This window comes from Amphibalanus amphitrite, unplaced genomic scaffold (genome assembly GCF_019059575.1).
Source record: "Amphibalanus amphitrite isolate SeventyFive unplaced genomic scaffold, NRLGWU_Aamphi_draft 000615F_arrow, whole genome shotgun sequence".
NCBI classification, from domain to species: domain Eukaryota; kingdom Metazoa; phylum Arthropoda; class Thecostraca; order Balanomorpha; family Balanidae; genus Amphibalanus; species Amphibalanus amphitrite.
In genome coordinates, this window is record NW_024882109.1 from 177,296 (window position 1) to 200,656 (window position 23,361).

The following is a 23,361-nucleotide window of genomic DNA, read 5'->3' on the forward strand; positions in this document are numbered from 1 at the left end:
TTGCACATACTGGTACCCTAACTAAAGCCTGAAGAGAAGAAATTGATCGGTCAAAAACTCTAGCTCTGGCGTGATTGCAAACTTTTCTGAGGTAGGGTCACCAAACCGCCTCTGGTGACCTGACCTGAGGTCAGATCAACTCAAAATTTTCAGAAATGTTGCGTAAAAGCCTTTTATAAAAAGTCAGAAAATTTGAGCTTCCTAGCTCAAAGCGTTTGGGAGATATAACCAAAAAACCTCAGGGGGGGGGGCTCCTGAGCCCCCCCCCCGCCAGGAATAGGGTTAACGGGTTTGGCTGTTTGCGATGCTTTCATTTTGTTCTGTTGGCGAATGGATTGTGTATTTCTTTCCTTCTTTCGTCAGAATATTTACGGAGCGATGTGTGGATATAGGGCCCTGGTGTATGACTTCGCACAGGACAAGTTTCTGACATCACACACCGGGCTGGAAAATATGCAAATTGTATTTCCATTGCACACACATTCGAAGCGTTACAACAGCGTGACGTCAACAAGGGTGACCCCTCAGAGGTCACAGGTCACAGGGGTCAGGCCGCAGCGCGCGCTTAGCAGACACAGAGGTGCACCAATGCGACTATTGTACCCTCGCGAGCACCTAAATAAGCCGGACAGCATAGGGACGGTGTCTGAGTGACGCTAACATTGCGTCCGTTAACCACCGCACACATCAGCAGCAGCGCGCACAACGAACGCCGAACACTGGCCGCGTGTATTGAGTGACGGGTGGCTTGGTTCGACCCGCGCACTGCGATATTTTATACCAGTCCCTCCGGCTCCATTGGGATCCAGTGGAACCCAGGGACTGGCCACCCACCCTGATACACCCTGCGGCTCCCTCCCAGCCCCGGGGATGACGCGGGAGGAACGCAGCAGCGGTGACTCGTGGTGACATGGCGGACCCCCGGGAGGGGGCTGCAGATTACCCGAGAGCCGACCCTGACTGACGGCGGCTGGACCGGACCGGGCCGGTCCCAGATGGTCTGCGGTGGTCCCGTCCCACGGGATCTGGTCCCGATGGGAGGGCCGATACCGATAGGGCTGCGCCACTACCCCTGGGTTGTGAGGGTGGATAGGTCGAACGAGGTTTGCAGGGGATCCTCACAGTCCGGGAGGTTCGAGACGGGGCACGGCGGGCTTAACGCTGCGGTACGATCACAGCCGGTCCGCGGGACTCTCGGCTCTTACACTAATGATATGTGGTGCGGGGGACAGCCGGCGGCGCCCTCCCCGTCAACAAGGCATCACCCGGGGCAGCGGCGACACTCCGCTCGAGCCGCACACGGCCGTCCGATCGCCCAGCCGCGCGGCCCGAGACACTCCGTGAGCACCGCTATCAGCAGCGGTATCACCATTATCATCAGCGTCTCGCATCACATGAGCCCCATCAGGCTAAGAGCGTACTGTCCGGAGCGCGCGGCAGTAACATATGACGCCCGTCCGGCCGGGCGGGCCGAGCTGGACACGGAATCGGCCCCGGTCTTATACTGGCTGCGTTTGACAGAGCCCTCTCATAGCGGGACATCAGCGCTGCTGGACTAACGGTTAGCACATCCTCTAGCTGAAAGCATCGGCATCACAATTCACCCGTCTCTCGCATCCAGACATTCTATGAACAAACAACGCGCGTCCACTGATCACATGCCACTCAACGGCGACAAAAATAAACGGCTATCACCGTGTCCCTGCTCTCCGCGGGATATTTGATTGCATGTCCGGTGGTGTCCGCCGCTCTGGCCCTTTGTAACGACCGTGCTGCGGTGTCGGGCGGCGGCTGGCTGACCGTCACAAGGGCTAGGGGCGGCGCGGCCGGCCGGCGGGCACACGGGCCAGGTCACCCGGATCAATACTGACACCGGCGGCCGGCGGCTCCACTGGCGGCGCCGCCGGCGGACACGGACGCACACAGATACACGCGCACCGAGCACCGGGCATCGGGCGGCGGCCGAGTTCGGACTGAGTCGACTGTCCAGAGAGCCGTCAGAGCTACCTCGCGATTAGGACGTGAACGGTTGGGCTATCCAGGACAAGTAAAACTGTGCGTTTCGGACTTTTGCGCGATGTTTTGTGAATAATTCCAGTATTGGCCTTTGAGTTGACGAGTTTGTTGAACCTTACCATAAAATTCGCTCGCGTGCCTGGTCTGCTCAATACATTGCACACAAACTCAACAGCAATAGCAATTAATTTACAACATGGCTATATTACAGTGTTTGCGTAAAAACATTGCCGGCACGTCCACACTATAAACAACTGCGTTGTGTTAAAACTCTTCCATCAACACGAGGAACATTGGACCGGTTTGGGCGAGACTGCTGCCCTCGCCTCTACTCTGGTGACGCTCCGCCTCCAAGCGGGACGGCTCGGCCTTGTGACGGCCTGTGACGGGGCGTCACGGTCACGTCAGTGTCACAGCATGCGTCACACCTCTGTCCGACGTCCGGTCCTACGTCACGTCCAGGAGGTCGCGGCGCAGGAGGGGCGGCAGGCTCAGCAGCAGCGGCAGCAGCAGCAGACTGCCGGTGCCGGCCGGCCGGCCGCCGGCGTCTGTGGCTCCTATCCGACAGTGGAGATTCTCGGCTCGCAGGTCCATGATGGGCGTCTCGGCACCGGTCCTGTAGAGGCGGGGAGGGATTCAGCTCAATGTCAGAGGTGGAAGTTGATCTGGAAGAGTTGACTAAGCGCGCACCGAATGACGCCTGTGCAGCTAAACATCGGTGATGAGAACGCTTGAGTTCACTGTTCAAACAAGCAAGATGGCCCAAGCCCATATGCTACGCATTTATCATCGCAGAAAATCTCTCAGAATAGCAGCTAGTTATCTTGCAGGATAAATTGGACGGCCGCGCTCGCCCGGCTCTCTGACACAATGATTAGACAGTGCTAATGAGACGGACATCAGGGCCCCCGTCCAATATCATTTGGCAGCCGTAATCCCGTTGCGGGGACGGCCAATAACCTGCCTGCCGTCTGGGCTGGGCTGTAATCTGGCCCGTGGTGTGGTCTGTTTATGGTCTGGTCGTTTTTGGTCTTGTTTATGGTGTGGCCTGTGCATAGTCTATCCTATGCGTGGTCTGGGCTTTTGTCTCTTGTCGTCGATGACTTGGGCTGATCAGTAACCTGAGGTCGGTAGAGGTGGTCTGGTCTGTGGTCTGTGGTCTGTGACTGGTCACTGACCTGAGGTCGGTGCAGGTGGCCTGCCGCACCAGTCGCTGCACGTGCTGAGCGTTTCTCGGCACCTCCGTGTGGATTCGGAGGCTCTCGCGCACCCAGCGCCGCTGCCACTGACCGAGCCACAGGAGGCCGCAGTCGCACACCCAGCGGTTGTGGCTCAGAGCGATACCACCTGTGACAAACGTACAGTGAGGGTTACAAAGACAGCCCTGCCTCCGACAGTCGCACAGAGCACACCGGTTGCGGGTGAGCGCGATGCCGCCTGCATTATACACAGAGTCACAGACACAGTGCTGGTTACATGGCCACACCTCCTGCAACACACAGACGGCGACGGTTACACAGACACCGTGGTCAATGCCACGTGAATATGGAACTGGGAATAAAAGGCTTGCTGAAAGCAGGCTTGGAAGCATGACACGTTTAGACAAAAAACTGGAGGCAAAGTTGGCACTTGGCTTCATCGATTTCAGCTTCTTTGTTATGAGATAGCACTATCTCAAAACGGCAAACGAATATTGAAAACAGGTTACCGGAACCGAGCACAAGGCTACAGTACTTCGGTGTAATTTTCAAAGCTTAGGCACCGTCTCCCTTCTTTTCTTCTTTTCTTCTTACATCTTCTCGATGTAAGATGACGGCTTCTCTCACCCCTCAATGTATTTCCCTACAGCCTACATCTACCGATCTGCGGTAGAAACATCCCCGCAGCAGAACTGATCGATCCCGTGGAAAGCCGAGCGGTGCTGACCGCCGTTATCGCCCGCTCAGGGTCGAGGCCGAGCCATTACCACCGGAAGCATCAACAGCGTCTTCACCGCCGGGAACGGCACCGTGCCAAATGCACGTCCGCCACCAGTGTGCGGCCCCCTCGTGAGCGATTCGTCGCGCTGCCTTCTCTCAGTCGGTCAGCTGTGTCGCCCGCCGCCGACTGCTCCGGCTCTGGAGGGTAGGCTGTGCCGCAGTACATGAGAGTCGTGCGGCGCAGTCTACCTCCCAGGTTCTGCTCGACCGCGAGAGAATCGGCCGGCGCGGCGCGGCGGTGGGAGTTTCCTGACTTTTTTCAGAAGTCGATCCAGTGGTAAAATATCATTTTATGTCCCCAATCAAACTTATCCAGTCCTGGGAAAGGACTGTGGCTCAGGTGACAAAAATTTCTCCTTTTTCTATTGTAAGGCATCTGATCCGCCTCCCTCGTCCCTGCGTGGGTTAGCCAGAAACTGGGGCATTGCGGAGCTTAGACAGCCCGTGGGCAGCCATGTGGACGATCGACCCGGCTCTTTTTTATGGCGTTGGGCGGGAATCGGCACAGGGGTGTGGCGTCGGTGGCGACGCCCACGGGCGCCACAACACTTGTGATTGCTACTTCGGAACTTTCAACGGAATTAGGAGTGAAAAGATGACCCCCGCATCGCACATGCAAATGATTTTGAGCAGGTTTGGATGGAGAGGTTGTGTCCTATCGAGACTTGTAGGCGCAGGCTCGTCCTATCGACTCATTTTTGTGCAGCCCACCGTTCAAAGCTAGTTGGTATTATCGGTTGCACATTTGCAGACTGCGTTGAGGTTCGGTTCATAATCGCTTATTTAACTGGCAAATATTTGCATGCGGGCTGCAGAAGTTGCTAACAGCGGTTAGCCTTTTCTGTTCACCTGACGAACGTATTTTGAAAAAGAAAATATAAATAAGATCAAACACTTCTTGCGCGTGCCGTCATCAAAGAACGCTCTGGCAGAGCGGCATCGAGCGCGATCGTTTTTGCCGGCGGCAACATCGTTAATGGGGGTCGTCCGTCAGCTCTGTGGGAGGGCCGGGAGGGAAAGGGATGGGCTGTCGGGGTCTGAGTGAGCGCCGCCTGGTCTGCCAGCGCGCCGCTCCGTCGCCGGAGGGTCAGGGGTCATCAGGAGCCGGTCAGCGCCGGGTCGGCCGGACAGAGGGTCACTGGTGCTGGACACAGCGGCAGACCCAGCGGCCCACGGGCTCAGCCGTCAGCCGTGGTCAGACGCTGTAGTCACTCGATAGAAAGCCCGGGAATCAGGAACAGGCTGGGATAGCACTGCACTTGCAATTTATCCTCCTGAGCTTCACACTCTGCTTTACGACAGCAAAGTGTGACAGCAAAGTTACCACTTCTGCCCTCGCTGAGTTTTTGTTTTCACTCGGTACCCCGTCCTCCTGCCTCCTTGCTCCCGTGCCGTCCCCTCCCCCTCCTCTTCCCGGACACTAAGGGGACGTCCGTGGCCGGCCGAGAAGAGCACGGTGTCTGGAAATCAATGACGCCGGCCGCCCGTCTAATGATGCCCGCTGCCGGCCGGCGCCAAATTAGGCTCGTTACCTGAGAGAGACGCCCGGCTCTGTGTCAGCTCTCGTCTCTAGCCGTGCGACCAACCGTACTGCTGTGCTACCCGACACTCCACAGACAGGACTGTAGTGTTTGATGCAGGGGCGTAATGACTACTGCTGATAAATGATGAAGCTACAGAGGAGGCTCCTTAATAGGCAAACGGCAAACAACCGGTGGGGGCTGGTATAACTGGAAATATGACCCGTTTTTGGCTGTAAAATAATTTGTACGTATTGTACAAAACGCAGATTTAGGTAAGGGCTTTTAAAAATCAAGGTCAGTAAGTCACCTTCTGGTAGCCAAAATGTAGGCTGCTAGCTTCAGATAATTAAGAACCCTTAGGTACAAATGTAACCGCGCTAATGTTTGCAGCCTCTGCACGCAGGCACAAATGAACGGGTGATGCCGATAATGTATGTCGTTCCGTCGGCTGTCCCATATGTTAATGTGTAGCACCCCCGTCCGGGGCTCCAACAGAGCGTTAAATCGCTAACGAGGCGGAACAAAATGGGGAAAATTTGGCACACGGACCTATTTCCATGTGACCCTGATTGGAACGGCGCTGTTTTGGGTCTCCCGCGAAAATGTTTATGAAATCAACACACAGTCGACATACGTTCGATCTAGGTCAGCTGAATGCTCTGCTTCTGTGATTGCTAATGAACAATGAAGAGGTCAACCGTGCGGAGTACTCATCTCGGTGTGGTGGGTATTTGACCTTTCACATTGATGATTGATCACTGATTTTAGTTTACGTTTCAGCATATGAACTATAGCACGGAGAACGATGCAATCGTGTAATCTTTATTTACAAAGCTAGCAGCATATCGCAATACGTTGATTATGCAACCGTGTATGCTGCGCCTGGTCGTTTTTGTGTTATTATACAAATGCTGAAAGAACAAGAAGATGTACCTACCTATGTACTTATGCAGATGGCTGTGTTGTGAATTTGCTCGATTTGCATCGCAAGGCAGTCCGAGTTTTGGTGCAATCAATTGAATATTAAATCGACTTTTGACCTTTCATTGTCAGCGTGACAGCTTCTGTGTTAAGTTCAGACGGAGGTGCGCATTACTCAAGGCGCCGCAGTTGATTTGAGCAGTGATTGCATTACTCAATTTCCGGTGGTCGGCGGAACTCATTACACCAGAGTGACGCGTCCTTCCCGGAGTGGGACAGCATCACCTGGTCCGGAGGCCATCAGCCAGTGGCCAAGTGAAAACAACAGCACCCGTGACGTCATCAGGGGTGGACCTGCGTCACTTCCGCCGCAGGTCGGCGTCAACTGCAGGCGAGGATCGACTGATACCGTCCCAGGACTGTCCAGCGTTCAAGTCTAAACTGATGAGTGCAATCTGCTATATGGCCGAAGACGATGCTGTGCCTTCGTTACATTTCTCAAATGAAACTTATCAAAGGAAACATAACCCCGACAGAAACGACATCGATGACGTCACGCCATTCAATAAAACACCTGAATGATTTGTTTACCATTCACGTCAGCGAGTCGTGCCGTCGCACAAGGCTGGTGATCGGGGTGTCATTTGTATCGGCTGGTGGCGGCGACAGCAGATGGCCGGGGGCCATTTGGCACCGCTCGGCCGGCCAGAGTGGGCGGTGGTCGTCCGTGGTGGGGGCGGAGGGGAGAGGTGGAGGGCGGCGGTGGAAAATACAGGGTTGTGCCCAGGTGGTGGACGGGTGAGTGGGTGGTGGTGTCGGCGGTGGCCGACGGTGGTGGGTACAGGGCGGTGACGTGGGGCGCATAGCGGCACAGAGGTGTCGAAAGGCGTTAGGGGGAGGGCGGTAGGATCGCTGCGGAATTCATGTCCGCCACTCTCAGCCTTTGTCTCCAGTATCAGCGCGGTCACTACTCATTGGTTCATCGCCCGGTAAAGACTGTTTGGGAATCATGGGCCTGAATGATACTGCACTTTGCATCGTACCAGACCAAACCTAGTCGTGGCACGTATGTTGGTTTACTGAAAATAGAAACCCGGGTATTTACCCGATCACTTTTTTGTTTTCCTCTCTCGAGAATGGTATTTCAGGCGCCTTGGTATTTTGCTCGTCTTGTGTGGGTGCTTCCGACGTCTCCTGAACACGTCGACGGCCAGCATTTGACCTTTGTCCTTGCCCAGAACCGTGAGAGACATTTACCTCTTAACCTTTGCACTTTAGATCTTCTTTGTGCCTCTGCTCGACAAAGGACCAGGATGCACTTTGCTGTGCTTTTTATATCTGATAGCTCACCCGATGTGCTATCTCCCACACAATTTCCTCACAAGGCGCCGTGCTCTTTTTCTCTGAAAGTTCACTTCGTTGTTACTTGCCCACACTGTCTTCGCTGACCTTCGGGCAGTTGAGACGCGATCGACCGCATGTGCGGCGCATTGCAGAATGCAGGCCCACCTTTGACCAACATATACCGGTGTTGTCACCTTTGGCCAGTTGTGTTGTGAGGCCCGAGGGTCACACCTTTGACCGTCTGCGTTACTAGAGCCCCATCTTTGGCCAGCTGTGTCCCAGGGGTCCCACCTCTGACCAGCTGCGTTCCGCGGCTCCTATCTTTCACCAGCTGCGCACCGTTGCTCTCACCTTTGACCAGCTGCGTGCCGGGGCTCCCATCTTTGACCAGCTGTGTGTCAGGTGTCTCACCTTTGACCAGCTGTGTGCCGGGTGTCTCCCAGTCGGAGCCGTTGCGGTACAGGGTGCTCGGACTGAGGTTGATGAGTCGGTTCCTGCGCAGGTCGAGTGTCAGCGCCGTGACGTGTCGCAGGTGGCGCAGCAGGTCGTCCGGCAGCTCCGACACCGAGGTGTCCGTCAGCTGCAGCACCAGCTCGTGGTGGCCCTGGAATCCCTGCGGGAGCACAGCGCCGACAGCCATCAGCGACGCAGACAGTGCAGGTTCTGCTTGTCAGTTCCCGACGATTTACGGCCTGTGTTGTAACGCTGTTCACACGAAACTCTGTACGAAAATCAGTTAGTCATATGATGAATTACATCTTTATTCTATATATCACGCTTGTTTCCAGTCTCCGGTTGCACCCTTGCACTTGCCACCGGCCCCACCGGTTGCACCCTTGCACTTGCCAACGGCCCGCTCAGCAGAGCCCCCACCTTGAAGGCCTCCGGGTCGACCTGTCGCAGGCTGGCGCCGGTCAGTCGCAGCTCCGTCAGCTTCGGTCCGAAGCCGCCCCACAGCTGGTCGTCCAGCTTGTTCTCCCGCACCTCGACGTGAAGACGCCGCACCGACTGGAGGCCGTTCAGGACACCGCCCAGTCGGAACCTGGAGAGACGGCATGGACGGTGGGGAAGTACTTACTCGTATAGTCGGTCAAATATGTATCTTTCCCGGCCGGCCCACCCCACGCTGGGCAGGTCGGTAACTTGGCTGAATCCGCCGGCCGCTGCGAGTACTACGGAGGGGAGGGGACAGGTTGTGCGGTTGCCGCGTCGGCCAATGAGCGCGGACCTGGCGAGCGGGCTGGGGCCACGGCGTGTTGACCTAATATGGTCAAAGGTTCATGCCCTGCGGGTATGGTCTGCGGCAGGGGCGCGGGAACTACTTTCCGACTGGGGGGGCACACCATAATAGAGATTAAACTAGGGTACCCCCAAATCTAGGTTTCTCACCGGTTTTAGGCCACTTATTTTTCACCCCTCGGATTTTTCAACAAAAAAAGAAAACATTTGCAAAAAAAGTGTGGTATTCCGTCTCAAAGCTGTGGGGGCACCGCCCCCACGGCCCCAGAGTTGGGGGGGCAAGCTGCCCCCACTGCCCCCCCGGCTCCCGCGCCTATGGTCTGCGGCCAGCTGGCCCACTGATTGAGCCACAGCACCGGGTCGCGGAAAGGTTTCGATAGGTATCCGAATTGGAGAGTGGAGACCGTTAGCTTGAACTTGAGTGTAGTCGCTCTAGGTTTGAGATGCCGTATCACTGCACCGTTTTTGAAAAGGGGAGAATTATTCAGTTGAGTGATGAGGGTAGAACGGTTGCAGAAATCGCACATCAAGTTGGCCGGTCATAAATAAATAATTGGCCGGTCGTAAATAACCGGTCATAATTCGATTAAATATTTCTCTTGCGCTAATCATCATATCACCAAGCATTCGATCGTATCAAGAGCAACCATCTTAATTTTTAGGTCAGCGACCCCTGTTGAAACACCAGATAATCCTTTGATAGCTCATAGCACTCAGTCTACAATTTACACGGCGCATGAAAGCACAGCCATCATTAGACCATCGCGCTGCCCTCACATTCGTTAGATTCCTAACGCATCCGCTTGCTCGCCTCTCCCGGCCAGACCCGCCGGAGCACCCGGCGGCGAGGCCGTCCAGTGCTGGTCTGCGGTCACTCCAGCCGGCCGCTGTGTAGCTCCGCCCCCCGCGCGTGACGTCACAGGGCCGCCAGAGCCGCCAGGGCAGCTGGGGTGTGGGCTCAGCCAACTATCGAATCCAGACCGTAGCGCCACTTGGCGGCCGGGAAAGATACATATTTGACCGACTATACATAGGTCAGTTGGGACCATTGAACTGACTGATAATGCTGTGGCTGTTTCTTTGCAGTTGATGAAAATGAGCAAGGAGAGAAGTGATGAAGACGGAAGACGTGAACGCATGACACAATTGCACGACCTTTGATCATATCCATCCACTGCGGGCGCACGTTCTCACCCCACTGACCAATAAAATGATGACTACATACTGGGAACAATAACACTGGTCAAATAATGCGTCCCGATTACCATATAAATCGCTATTTGCTGTCGGCTGTGTGGCGTTATGTGCAATGCGGACGGCGCGGTATACGGGAGTGCAATATTCCATCTGTGCCTTATGAGAGCGCCTGCCGGCATCCATCTGTGACTCTCTCGGTCAGCCGGAGAATATCAAACAGCGACTGATTGTATCGGTCGCCGGACGGGCGTCCCTCTGTGGTCGTCCTGTTCCGGAGATGGGCTATTGAGCCGTTCCATCTGGCCCCAACGCTTGGTTTTGTTCTTCTAATAGATAGTGGCCGCATAGCTGCATGATGATTGCCGCATCGTTCATAGTAATGAATGTTTTGGCGGTTTCTGACAGCCATCTAGCTCAAGGGTTGAGCCTAGATATGAGTGAGAATTGTTGCGGTTTGGTGGGGTTTAAAGCATCGCATTCATGGGCACTTGGGGCGAAATCATGCCACATTCGAGTTGAATGTGGGAAAATAAAACCTTCATAAAGATCAAACCAACCGAGCTGGGACATGAAAAGGTCGTAGAGGTCCGGTGAGTGCCCGTCGTGGTCGGCATATCTGCCCGATGGCGGCTCCATTGGGCGGCGAGGGCCGGCGGCCGGCGGCGCCCGCTCTGTACGAGGCTGGTCGGCCGTTAGGACGGCTGACCTGACCCGAGTGGTGGTGCCCTGCGGGACCGGCGGCGAACGATAAACCGTGGCGCGGGGAGGGGAGGTGACCGTATCTGACGGGAAACCGACTCAGTGTCCGCAGAAGGGAGATGGATGGGTCGGGAGACCAGATGATAGGCGACGCCGGAAGAGGGCCGAGGAAAAGGCGAAAATAAAGAAGGGGAGGGACGGGAAAAGAATAAGAGGGAGAAAGGAACTTGGGAATGATAGCAAAGAAAAGATAAAATATATGTGGATACAGAGTTGAAGCCGGGATATATCTCGTGCCTATCCTTTTCGATCGGCTATCGGATGGTGTTACGCAGGGCACTGCTCTATCCCCAGTACTTTTCGATCTATGGGCAGGTAAACGCAGCGAACACCTCTCACCTGTACTTTTCGATCTGCGGGCAGGTGGTGATGCGCAGCGTGTCCAACTCTCGCATGCCGAGCAGTGTGTCCGTGTCAAAGCGGATCAGCTGGTGCAGTCCGCCCAGCCCCAGGTCACGCAGGTGGTCCAGCCCGGCGAACGAGTCGCCTGAGGCGGGTCAGAGGTCAGGTGATAGGTCACAGGGTACGCCCCGTCTCCCGACCCGGCAGTGATGACCGGCTTATTGGGCTGTCGGTGGTCTTAATAGAAGCACAGGCTTAGTTCACTCAGGTTGATATCGTACGTAACAAGTATTTCCAGAATTTTTGCTCAATATTGCATTGTCATTTTAGGGAATAAGTCGAAGTGGATGTCGAATATGACAAGAGCAAAAAACAGTCGAAGTTTCAAATGGAATTCCAAGTGATTTTTCGTATCCATATAAACTTACATACCTAAATCAGAAGACCAAACAATATTACCCCCAACACACCTATTTCCACCAAATCATCCCGAAGCTCTCGGGCAACTGACCATTGAGTATCTGCACCGGGTTCCCGGAGATGTGGAGTGTGTGCAGCAAAGGCGTATGCATCCAGGTTTTGCTGGGCACCTGAAAAAAAACGGGATCTCAATGAGCTCGTGGTGGTCGCTGGAACATGTTAATAACGTCAGTCTCCATAAATCCATTGCGCTCAAGCTCACGGAAGTGTCTGACCGGGTTAGCGAAAACATGACGTGGGGCTCACGGCTGTCTTATGCGGTATGAACGCAACACTCGGATGGCGACAGCAACTCACTGAGGCTATATTTTCTAGGAACCATCAGAAACTGATTTCTCGGCAACAGTTGTCACCAAGTGCTGCGGAAGCTTCCGTTCAACTTATATTTCAATCGACCGAATAAGTCTGCTCCGGGTGTTACTGAGTGCTGTTCAAGAGTGTCGGTGACAGATAAGGGGATCAGAGACGAATGCTGAGCGTGATGTCATTTCGTCGTCCACGAAGTCGACATTTATCAAAATGAGCCCTTATGTCAAACACAGGCGGCTGATAAAAAACAGTTTTTAGTGGGAATCGTGACTTCATATCATAAAACTGAGCTATTGTTCCACACGCAGAGTGCCAATGAAGCCTCACCTCTGCGAAGGCGTTGTTGCTCAGGTCGAGCACCCGAAGGCTCCTCATCATGCCGAACGATCCGAACGGAATCTGCGTCATGCCGTTGGAGGAGAGGTTCAGGTGTACCAGGTTCGGTAGGGGCAGGTCGGGCGCCTTCTCCAGACCCACGGAGGCCAGACGCAGCTCCTGAAACGGGGTGAGGTGGCCAGGAAACCACTGACGTCAGAGCTCGGTGACTGGCATAGTTATGTGGAGATGGAACTTTTCGCCTAAACAGTATAATCAATTCATAGTTGGGTCACAGCTTCTTAGCAGTCCTTACAGGCAATCTTTTTTGCACAAACCAATTTCACCTTACGGAGGGAATTCTGTTTGTAAAGTCAGTGAAATAACTTTGGAAATAAGAGCAAGTGCGGTTAGATCGACCCAATCGGTATGTCTTTGCCACCACTAACCAAAGGCGATCGGTGCCAGCGCTGTGGTTGGCTCACCTGCAGCTGTTGGAGATAGTGGAACAGCTCCTTGTAGTTGGTGCGCAGCGGGTTGTCGCTGAGGTCCAGGCTGAGCAGCCGCGGCAGGCTGAGGAACACCGTGTCCGGCAGCACCGAGAGCCTGTTGCGCGCCAGGCTGAGTCGGCTGAGCCGCGGCAGTCGGGCGAACATGATGCCGTCTAGCTGGTCCAGACGGTTGTCGGAGAGGTCGAGTCTGGCCAGCGAGCTGCCGACGGCCGCCAGCGCCGCCGAGGGCAGCACGCGCAGCCGGTTACCGCTCAAGTCGAGTGACTCGAGCGGCGCGTTCTGCAGCAGTGGCTGTGGCAGCGTCTCCAGCTGGTTGTGCGCCAGGGTGAGGTGACGCAGCGCGGTCAGTCTCCGCAGCAGCGTCTCCGGTAGCTGCGCTATGGAGTTGCGGCTGAGGTCGAGGATCTGCACCGCGCCGACGCCCTCCAGCGACTTTTCGTCCAGCTGACGGATAGCGTTTCCTCGCAGATTTAGAACTTGGAGTTTATCTAGCGTCGAGAACGCGCCGCCATCCAATCGCTCAATGACGTTGAAGCTGAGGTCGAGGTGACGGAGTGAGACTGACACACCCTGTAGGAAGCCTGTCGGGACCTCTATGAGACGGTTGTGACTGAGGTCGAGAGTCTTCACGAACAGCGGGGTGCCCGTCGGATACGGATACAGAGCGTTGATCTCGTTACTGCTCAGGTTCAGCGTCAGCGGCATATGCTCGTTGGTGACGTTGAAGAAAGTCTTCATTGAGAAGTCCCGGAGCCGGTTGTTCTGAAGATCCAGCTGAAGGAGGTTTGGCAGTCCGTGAAATGCCGGGGCGCCGAGCTCGGAGATTCGGTTGGAGTCCAGCGTCACTGTGATTAGTCTGACGAGGTTACTAAAGGCCAGATTGTCGACCATTGAGATCTTATTTCCCATGAGCACCACGGTGTTCAGACCCTCCAGACCGCTGAACGTCTCCCTCTCTAGCCGAGTGATCTCGTTGTAGGAGAGACGCACGTCGCTCAGCTTCTTGTGCACATCTTTGTGGAACAGCGCGGTGGGCAGCGAGCGGAGCCGGTTTGACTCGAGGTTCACATACTCCAGCTCAGGCATCGTGTACAACGCGCTGTCGCCTATCCTGCGGAAGCCATTATTGTCCATCACCAGCCATCGAAGCGAGGCGAGCGGTTGAACGAGTTCGTAGGGGAACTCCCTCCCCTGAACAGCAAAACTTGCTTCTAGATTGACCAGCGAACTGGCCAGATCTGCCAGTGACTGGGAAGTAAAGTGCCGCAGCCGATTGAAAGAGAGACTTAGCTTACGGATGTTGGGCGCCGCCTGGAACGTTCGCTCAGGGAGCCACGTCAGGAGGTTGTTTCGTAGCAGGAGGTGCACCAGCTTCCCGGCCCAGCCCACCCAGTCCTGGTCGCTGATATTGCGCAGACGATTTCCGTCGAGGTTCAGCGACGTGAGCTGGGAGCAGCCGCGCAGAGCCGCTGCCGGCACGTTCTCCAATAGATTTTCTGCCAGACTGAGAGACTCCAGCGAGTCCTGGAAGGGGATGAGCGCGCCCGCCGGCACCTCCGACAGGCCGTTGTTGGCCAGTGTGAGAAAGCGCAGCTTCCGGAGCGTCCGCAGTGCAGGCGGCACCTCCATCAGCTGGTTCCCTTCCAGATCTAGGAAGGTCAGACTGTGGCCCACCTGCACGGGAGAACGGACTTTCTGTAACCTACTGCGGTGGTACTTCAACATCATCAACAAAAACAACAACATTGGTATCGCCCAGAAACGGGTACAATGGCCAAGAGCCAGGAGTGATGAGCCACGCGCAGTGGAAGACATGCGATGTTCCACTCACCACGTGGACCTTGGTCCACTCACCCCGTGGAAGGCGTCGGCGTCGACCCAGGTGAGCCGGTTGTAGCCGAGGAACAGGCGCGCCAGGTGGAGGCCGGCGAACGCTGAGCGGCGCAGCGCGCTCAGCTGGTTGTACTGCAGGTGCAGGTCGTGCACGCGCGTCGAGCCGTTGAACAGTCGGCCGGGTAGCTCGGTGAGCAGGTTGTGGGAGAGCCGCAGCTCCACCAGACGGCGCGCACCACCCAGGGAGGTGGCCGGCAGCTCGGTGATGTGATTGCCTGCGGCGGCGGGAGACGAACGGAGGTTAACAACGGGCCTGAAGGAGGAGGACATAAGGGATCCTTCCGAGAGTGACCACTTAGCTACAAGCTTCTTACTTTCCACTAGCTCGAAATATGCCACGAACTCTGGTAAGATTTCATGACTTTGATGAGTAACTATAACTATTATAGAATTCATGACTTCATGTAACCATCAAGGCTGTTCCCGATTTTTTCAACACTCGTCTCACCCTGGAAATAGAGCCAGTTGAGCCGGCGCAGTTTGTGAAGTGCTGCGGTCGGCAGCCGGGTCAACAGGTTGTTGTTGACGTTCAGCATGTGCAGCGTGTCGGGCAGCGCGTCTGCCGGCAGCTCCTTGAGCAGGTTGCCGTCCAGGTTGAGTGTGGTCAGCTGCCTGAAGCCGGCGAAGGTGCCCGGCTCCAGCTTGCACAGCTCGTTCTCACCAACAAAGGCCTGTGTGAGCGAATGGCGCATCTTCCGCCAGTCGGACGGCCGCAGCTCGCTCAGAAAGTTTCTGTCGCGTCAGAAAATGGCCGGTAAGACACAGGAAGAGATATAGCCCATAGAGGCATTCAGGGATAACAGCCAGGTACTCCGTGATTTCGTTTGCAAGTCATCAATTGGCCATCAGTCGTGTATTGATAAATCCCTGCGACCAGCTATTTCTAACAGTGTAGCAAGAAACCAAAACAAATAAAAGGCACTCCGATGATCACTTGTTTTTTGCTAATGGCGCACTATCTGATTGCCTCCGCGGATTGGCTCAGATTGGTCAGCTAATCCGGGCGTGTTGTTTTTTCCGCCGAAAAGGCTCACCGTCGGGCGGCGCAGAGGCAATAAAGACGGCGACTGTACCAGTGTCGGACCACACCTGGAGCTTAGAGCCACTCTCCTTCCTCTCTCTCCGTCTGTCCTTCCCTCTCTTTCTCTCTCTCTCTCTCTCTCTCTCTCTCTCTCTCTCTCTCTCTCTCTCTCTCTCTCTCTCTCTCTCTCTCTCTCTCTCTCTCCCCCTCTCTCTCTCCCATCTCTCTCTCCCTCTCCCTCTCCCTCTCTCTCCCTCTCTCTCTCTCTCTCTCTCTCTCTCTCTCTCTCTCTCTCGGGACACCCTGGAGACACTGAGGTCACTGACCCGCGCAGGTTGACGAAGCTGACGTTGCTCATGGCGCGGAACATCTCGGACGGCAACGAGTAGAGCCGGTTGAAGCTGACGTCGATGGAAATCAGAGATCCGGCCACCGACCTGAGAAAGAGCAGTGAGTTAACCGCACGAGCTGGTTCAATACTGTATTGATCAAATGAATGGAACTGCTGGCGCCAGGTAAAACGCGGACGATTCACGAATCCGATATCGATTAGCACCTAGCAATGTGCATGCAGATACAATGCAGTAGTATTATCCCTCGCCGGCCGAGGGGGGGGGGGCGGGTGCCGCCCTCCCCCCATAGGGTTTTTTCGCGATAGCTCCGAACACGCTGGCGATAGAGAGCTGAAACTTGGCATACCTGACCTTTGATCCAAGCCGCATCTTTTGACACCAACCGCATTTTTGGGTCAGGTCAGGTCACTGACCTATGACGTCATAAGTGAACCTCTGCACGGTCTTCAGATGTCGCAACTTCGCAACGCCCTCACTGCCAGAGGAGATGTCACAGGGAAATGAAACTTGCAGGATCTAGTATCCATTATGAGTCTCACAACTTGTATATCTCGGATTTTTCCTAAAGGTCATATGAGGTCAGGTCATTTTCGTGACCTCACCATTATAAGTCAATGGGGAAAAATTCAAACTGCTATTCTGGCGCCGGGAACGATCTCCAACTATCTCAAGCACACAGAATCGTGATTTGATGCACTCCTTGCAAGGTTAGATGCGTCACTTTTGCAATGTTGACCTTCCGTGACGTCATTTATGACGTCATCAAGGTCATATTAGTTTTTCGTCAATAACTTCCGATCAAATTGAGCTAGCGAGTCGGGAAAGCCACCAATGGACTCAGGAAGACCTGCCGAATCGAATGATATGCGACATGACCTCTTTCGACCAACTTCGTGACCTGGGGGTGCTGACCTGACCTTGACCTGAGGTCAACACCCCAAGTTGACCTGACCCGGACAAAAAGTATATCATTCGACGCGCCTGATCAAGGCGAACACGATGCTGCCAAAATCGCGGCTCTGCGGCCGTTTTTTACGAAGTTATTCACATAAAACTTAACCGTACCCTGGGGCACTTGACCTGACCTCAGAGGTCACCGGTTGACCTAGGACCTTAAAATCGGGTACCAATCTCTGCGTCTCGTAACGGCGCACACGCTCGTTTTTTCCGCGACGCGCTAGCTCCACCAGGGGCGAAACGGCGAGGGGGGGTCGTACCCGCCCCCCCCCCCTCGGCCGGCGCGTATGTAGAAAACCAATAGGTCCGGCGAGGGTTATAGGTGAAGAAACTCATGTTTTATATCGGAGCTGTGGAGCTCCAACCAAACCTTTCCGGAATCCTACATGGAACCGTGCAGATGTCGATAAACTCCTTACGCCCTTGTCTATTTAAATGCATTCTACCTCTTCTCAACTGAGATAATAAAACGACCTGCATCGTCAAAGACCCTTCAAAAGAAAGGGGAGACAGTATTCTAGGAGAAAGATCACGGATGTCGCTCATTGCAGCGCGCACCCCATGAATTTAGCGCTTTCCGGTCACGGCTACTACGCTCTCGTGGAAAATCGGCGCCCGACTTGGGCCTGCAGTTGGCGCTGGGTGGTCATTAACCCTGGTCGTGACGGACGGCTATACGGCGGTCGCTTCCACGGCACCGGCGAGTTTCGAGGGGGCACTGATGGGGAAGTCGCGCCACTTGTCAGCGATTGGGCGCCGACCGGTGCCTTTAATGACGAGTCTGCACACCAGCTGCTATCGGTGCAGGAGCCGGTAACGGCGGTACAGCGGCGCAGGAAACCGTAACACCGCCATAACAGCGCAGCCAATATAGCGCTGCTTTACCTATCTGTGATGGATGGAGATATCGGTGATCAATGCCGTCGGTGCAGAAAAGTTGTTACCCAATATGTTGCGTGATTTTTTCGTCGATTTATGAATTATACATCTACTGGTTTTACAAGCACGAAGAGTGCGTACTTTTGATCCACCACCTTTGTCTGGACCTCTGGACTCCTGGCTGGCTAAAATTGGTTCGGGCTCGGAAAAGGTGTCCATTTTTGGCCCGGATGCTGCTATATATGCTTCAATTCCTTGACACCAGTGGGCTCGAGGGTAGCCGAGAATGCTAAAAGGTGAAAGTTCTTAATCTTTTGTGGAACTTTTAGGTTCTGCTGGCACTATGAGGCGTGTAGAGAACCGGCCATTCTTTGAACCAACCACACGAATGACAATGAAAGCTTGGAAACTTCTATTTATAGGAGATTAATCGTTTCATAATGTATAGCCTCAAAGGTTTCAAAAGTTTAGTTATATGCTGGAAACTTTTATACGTGGACTGGATGTGGCAACTGGCAACTGCCTACGGCTTACTAAGAAAGAACTTGTTTGCATTCGCACTCCATGAAGTACTTACAAACTTCAGATGATAGCCATGTCAACGACGACATGTCGGCGAAAGCCCCCAGAAGTCCCACCCCCATAAGTCGCTGATGTCAAGGTTAACCCAAAGATAACGCCTACCTGAGGGTGGCGGGGTGGGTCCCAGGGTCACTGACCTCAGGACGACGGGTCGACATTAACCCTCGCATGTGTGCGGCGTTTGCCAGCTTCTAATGTGTAGGGGGGGTCGGTTGGACCCCCCCCCCTTGCCGTTTGGCCCCTGATCGAGCTAGAGCTTCGCGGAAAAAACGAGCGTGTTGCCCGTGACGAGAGGAAGCCGATGATACCCAATTTTAAGGTCCTAGGTCATTGGTTGACCTTCCAGGTCAGATCAATGACCCAAAGTCGGGAAATCGGGACCTGGTAGAAAGTCGTAAAGTGTGGCTGCTAAGGGGTTTTTCGGGGTGCTGATCACGAATATCGTGTTAGTTTTGATCACAGATGATGTCTTGAAGCATTTAGACCAGGTCGGGTCAGGTCAGGTCAGGTCAACCAGTAGGCGTCGTGACGGGTATTCGTAGTACGTGTCGACCGCCTCTGACAGCTTCGTAACATGTTACGAAGTCACCAAAACTACTTCGTAAATGTTCAAATGGTTGCTAAATTCGAATTCAGCTCCAAAAACTAGCCTAGAAACATGTAAAACTCGAAAAAGTGACCCGAGGTCACCCGAGGTCACCAAAGGTCAATGACCTGACCTGACCTTCAGGTGACCTTGACACACACGGGAGTAACATCAAATCACATGTTTGAACGTTTGAAACCACGAAAAGCTTGCAAACACGCGGCTAGTGCGAGCCGACATACGCGAAATCGCGATTCCGGCCAAACATGGTCTCGGAAAAGAGGTCACAGGTCAAAGGTCATTTGGGTCAGGGTCATGAAATTTTCAGGGTAGGTGTAAAATTGATCAATGCGAGGGTACTGAAAGTTTCGTCGCGATCGGCCGCTTTTTACGCGAGTTATTCGCGAAAAACCATGGGGGGGGGTCCATCCGACCCCCCCCCCCCTACACATGCGAGGGTTAAGATCACCTACCTGAGGGCGGCGGGGTGGATCCAGGTGATGTGGTTGCTCATCAGGCGCAGCGTCTCGACCCGGGTTCCGCGGAAGCTGTCCTCGTCCAGCCGCTCCAGGCCAGAGTTGATCAGCTCGATGGACGCCAGCGGACCCAGAGGGAGGTCTGGAACCAGCACAGGACGGTGCTGATTAACGACACTGATCATTAAATGGTTTTTAAATAATTTAGGTATCAGCTATGCTTTTGGTAGCTTATTAGTGAATTCACGGTGCAACATATTTACATCCAACTTCTCATCATTTCCTTCTATGTTGCTGCTGTCACAACTTTTGTGACAATGTGACAGAACCAGGCATCAGTTTGGGCTGTTTGGTCGTATTTAGGTTGTTTTAAAGTGTTAGTTAATAATTTTTGCTTTATCTAAATATACAATGTTACGCCTAATGGTTTAGGTCGTTTACAATATCTAAGCAATAGCTGTTATTTATTCGAAATGCAAGCATTGTCACAGATATTCGAGATTCTTGAAATAATTTATCTGCAAAAAATCAACACCATTCCCAACACATGTATGGCAAACCAGGGATGCGGAGCCGTGGAAATTTCAGACGGCTCCGGCTCCGGCTCCGGCTCCGGATAAAAAAAAATCGGCTCCGGCTCCGGCTTCGGCTCCGGGTGAAATGTCATGGCGGCTCCGGCTCCGGCTCCGGCTCCGAGTAAAATGATCCGGCTCCGGCGGCTCCGGCTCCGCCTCCGGCTTCTGCTCAGTACATCCCCTATGCGATCAATTAAATACGGGTGGAAGAAAAAAGGCGATGGGATTGGTACACGTTGCTTCTGTATTTGTATAACAAGGCTATTTTGTATACCACGTTGTTTTACGCCTTGTACTGTCAAACCGAACTAGGTAAATAATTGTTTCCTCTTAAGAAAAGGAGCCGGAGTCGCCCCCTTTTTTGACAGCTCCGGCTCCGGCTCCGGCTCCGGGCTATATTGTTTCACGGCTCCGGCTCCGGCTCCGGCTCCGGCTCCGGCTCCGCATCCCTGGGCAAAACCTATCCAGGTTGCCCCACACATAGGAATTTACGGTGGTGCTGTTTTAGGAACGTGGAGCCACACAGTGCTACAAACAGTCGACATTACGCTAACATTTGCTACAATGGCTCTGGAACCGCTGCAGAACAACACCACAGCCCGAGAAATGTCTACTTAACCCCGGGAAAAGGACGCACTCGGCCCTCCGACGACACTTCACGGATTGCCAATCTGGCCAGAGCTTTCAGAGTTTCTCCGACTCAAAACAATGTCAAAACAAACTCCAGAGCGCCGCACGATTTCCAAGGGCAGTATCCCTCTGCAGTTCATGCGTACCCCCCGGCGGAACATTATCCCCAAACGATCCTCTCGGGCGCTCTCCATCCACACGAGCGGCGGCGCCCGCGGAGAGCGGCCGGGCTGCGTCCGCTAACTTCCCCGTCACCGGAGTTCGTGTGCGAGAATCAGCAATCAGCACCGGTTCAGCCCGGCAGGCGAGTGTGGAGCCGGGGAGCCGCGCCGCACCGGAACTCTTGTTTGGAAAACTGGCACAGCAAATAGAACGTACCGCACATCTGTTTGGGAGAGAGCGGCGACACCAGAATAAGCATGAGAGAAGTCGGTATAGGGCTCGTTCGGGAAACGTGCATCTGAAATGAGGAAGTCCTAATTGGGAATTCAATGGAACAAGGCTAGTAGGACGTTCACAGCTGATTTTTTAGTACTGTGAGATCAGCTAGCATTCCAAGTACGGTGGGAGGGAGAGGGAGAGGGAGAGGGAGAGAGAGAGAGAGAGAGAGAGGGAGAGAGAGAGAGAGAGGGAGAGAGAGAGAGAGAGAGAGAGAGAGAGAGAGAGAGAGAGAGAGAGAGAGAGAGAGAGAGAGAGAGAGAGAGAGAGATCGGTGATTTTCCTGCGTCGATCGCTCGTTTACCGTCGCTCAGAATGGGGCAGTTATCTGCTGAGAGGCCCCGAGTAATGGGTAAGTGTCGAAGGCAATGGGGTGCGCACAATGCCCTGCTTCGGCTCAGTCGACTGATAGCATCTGAGAGGCCGGCAGGGCACCATCATCGAACGTCCACCCGGAGGTACTGAGTAGCGCTACGGTGATAGGGGCTGCAGTGAGGAGGGGAGGGGAGGGCCATGTTGTGATACGATACCGATCGGAGCATTATGGCAGCCCAGCCAATCATCAGCAGCCCGGGACAGCCAATCAGCCCAGTCACCCGGTATCAACGCGACAGTAATCAGTGTTGTCATTTTTCTTTGAATGAGCTGAAATCCAGCTGCCTTCACTTCACAGCAACTTCTTTGAGATTCTTATTCATTTTTCTATCCCCTCCAGACCCCAACTCTGCCTTTTACTGTAGCCGCCACGGCTGTGAGCACCATGTGCTCAGCAGCACACTGCAGTGACCCGCTTTGGCAGTTATGAGTTCGCTCGATGGTCAAACTGTCGCCGTTGTCCCTTCGTGGACGCGGAATTACCGAGTCGTCAAGTGAAGAGAAGAATGACGAATTTGGCCAGCGCTGTCGACGAAAAACGACGGAACGGCTGGTAGTCTGCGCTACAACTCGCCTGGACAAAAAAATGTGTCCGGTTTTATGCTAAGTAAAAGAGAAGTTCACCAAAGTGTTTTCAATGTCCTTCAAAATGGGTTTTTGATTCAAAATGTTTCATTCAAGGGACATCGTCAAACAAGGGTGCATGACGTTATTGTGAAATTTGTCTTATAGGAGCAGTCACGCAAGCGGCGCTACAGTTGTATTGCAGTATATGAAGATAAATGCAAGGCCATGATGAATAAATCTTTACTCCGCACGTTATTGCTCAATTTATTTGAAAATATAGGAAAATTATCATGTTATTTTACCAGAAGGATTCTAACGAGATTCTATCTATAATACCACGGAATGCAATGCGCCTAGCAGGACTCCGAAGGGCACTCAGGCCCGTGAACTCACCTGGCAGGACTCCGAAGGGCACTCCGACGCAGCGCACCTGTTGTGTGTGCGCCCCGCCAGCGCCGGCCAGCACGGCACACGAGCACATGGGATTGAAGTCGCACGGACGCTGCACGGGCCGGTCGAGGCCGGCCGCCGGACCGATCAGCACCACCGTCACCAGCACCGTCACCAGCACCACCGACAGAGACATCTGAAGGCAGAAAAAACGGAGTTACAGTGAGCGTTGTGGAGTTCTGGATTATAGGTATGCGTGCTAGATAATTTTGGCTTTTGGTGCGTGCCTCGGATTTGGAAGATTTTGATGTTGTCAGACCTGATACATGCTGGACACAAAAACATAAGCTCATCACGTTTTGCATCGTTTCCTTTTGTAAAATCATGTTTCCTTTTTTAACGTAAGCTTCATTTTTAATGTAGAGGTATCTAAAGAGAATGAGTGGAACCCTGTGAATACCAAAATGACTTACACCTTTTTTACTTAACTTAACTTACATTCTACTCACCCCACAATAAAACACACCCGTAAGTTGGAAAAAGAAAGCAAGGTTCCTATATGGCCGCACCGCTCAGCAGCCGTTCTACTGAAGGGAGCCAGCCTAGGACGAGCTGACCGCGTTCTTCCTGTCAGCGCCAATAGAATCGGAAGGGCGCCGCAAAAATAGCCGGCTCCATATGAAATAAGTTTCGCAGAGAAACT

General features: G+C 53.9%; 1 protein-coding gene across 1 annotated transcript; it reads right to left on the reverse strand.

Annotated features, from left to right (window-relative positions):
- Window positions 1-445: 445 nt before the first annotated feature.
- Window positions 446-22,850, reverse strand: LOC122363321 (chaoptin-like). The gene is made up of 13 exons (XM_043332448.1): window positions 22,662-22,850; window positions 19,681-19,825; window positions 16,177-16,287; window positions 15,278-15,561; window positions 14,791-15,044; window positions 12,910-14,610; window positions 12,437-12,604; window positions 11,832-11,910; window positions 11,318-11,465; window positions 8,657-8,825; window positions 8,195-8,396; window positions 3,195-3,363; window positions 446-2,632 (listed from the first exon to the last, which is right to left on the reverse strand). Exons 1-13 carry the CDS (start codon window positions 22,747-22,749, stop codon window positions 2,464-2,466), a joined length of 3,687 nt encoding a protein of 1,228 aa, XP_043188383.1. The 5' UTR covers window positions 22,750-22,850; the 3' UTR covers window positions 446-2,463.
- Between the last annotated feature and the right edge of the window lie 511 nt (window positions 22,851-23,361).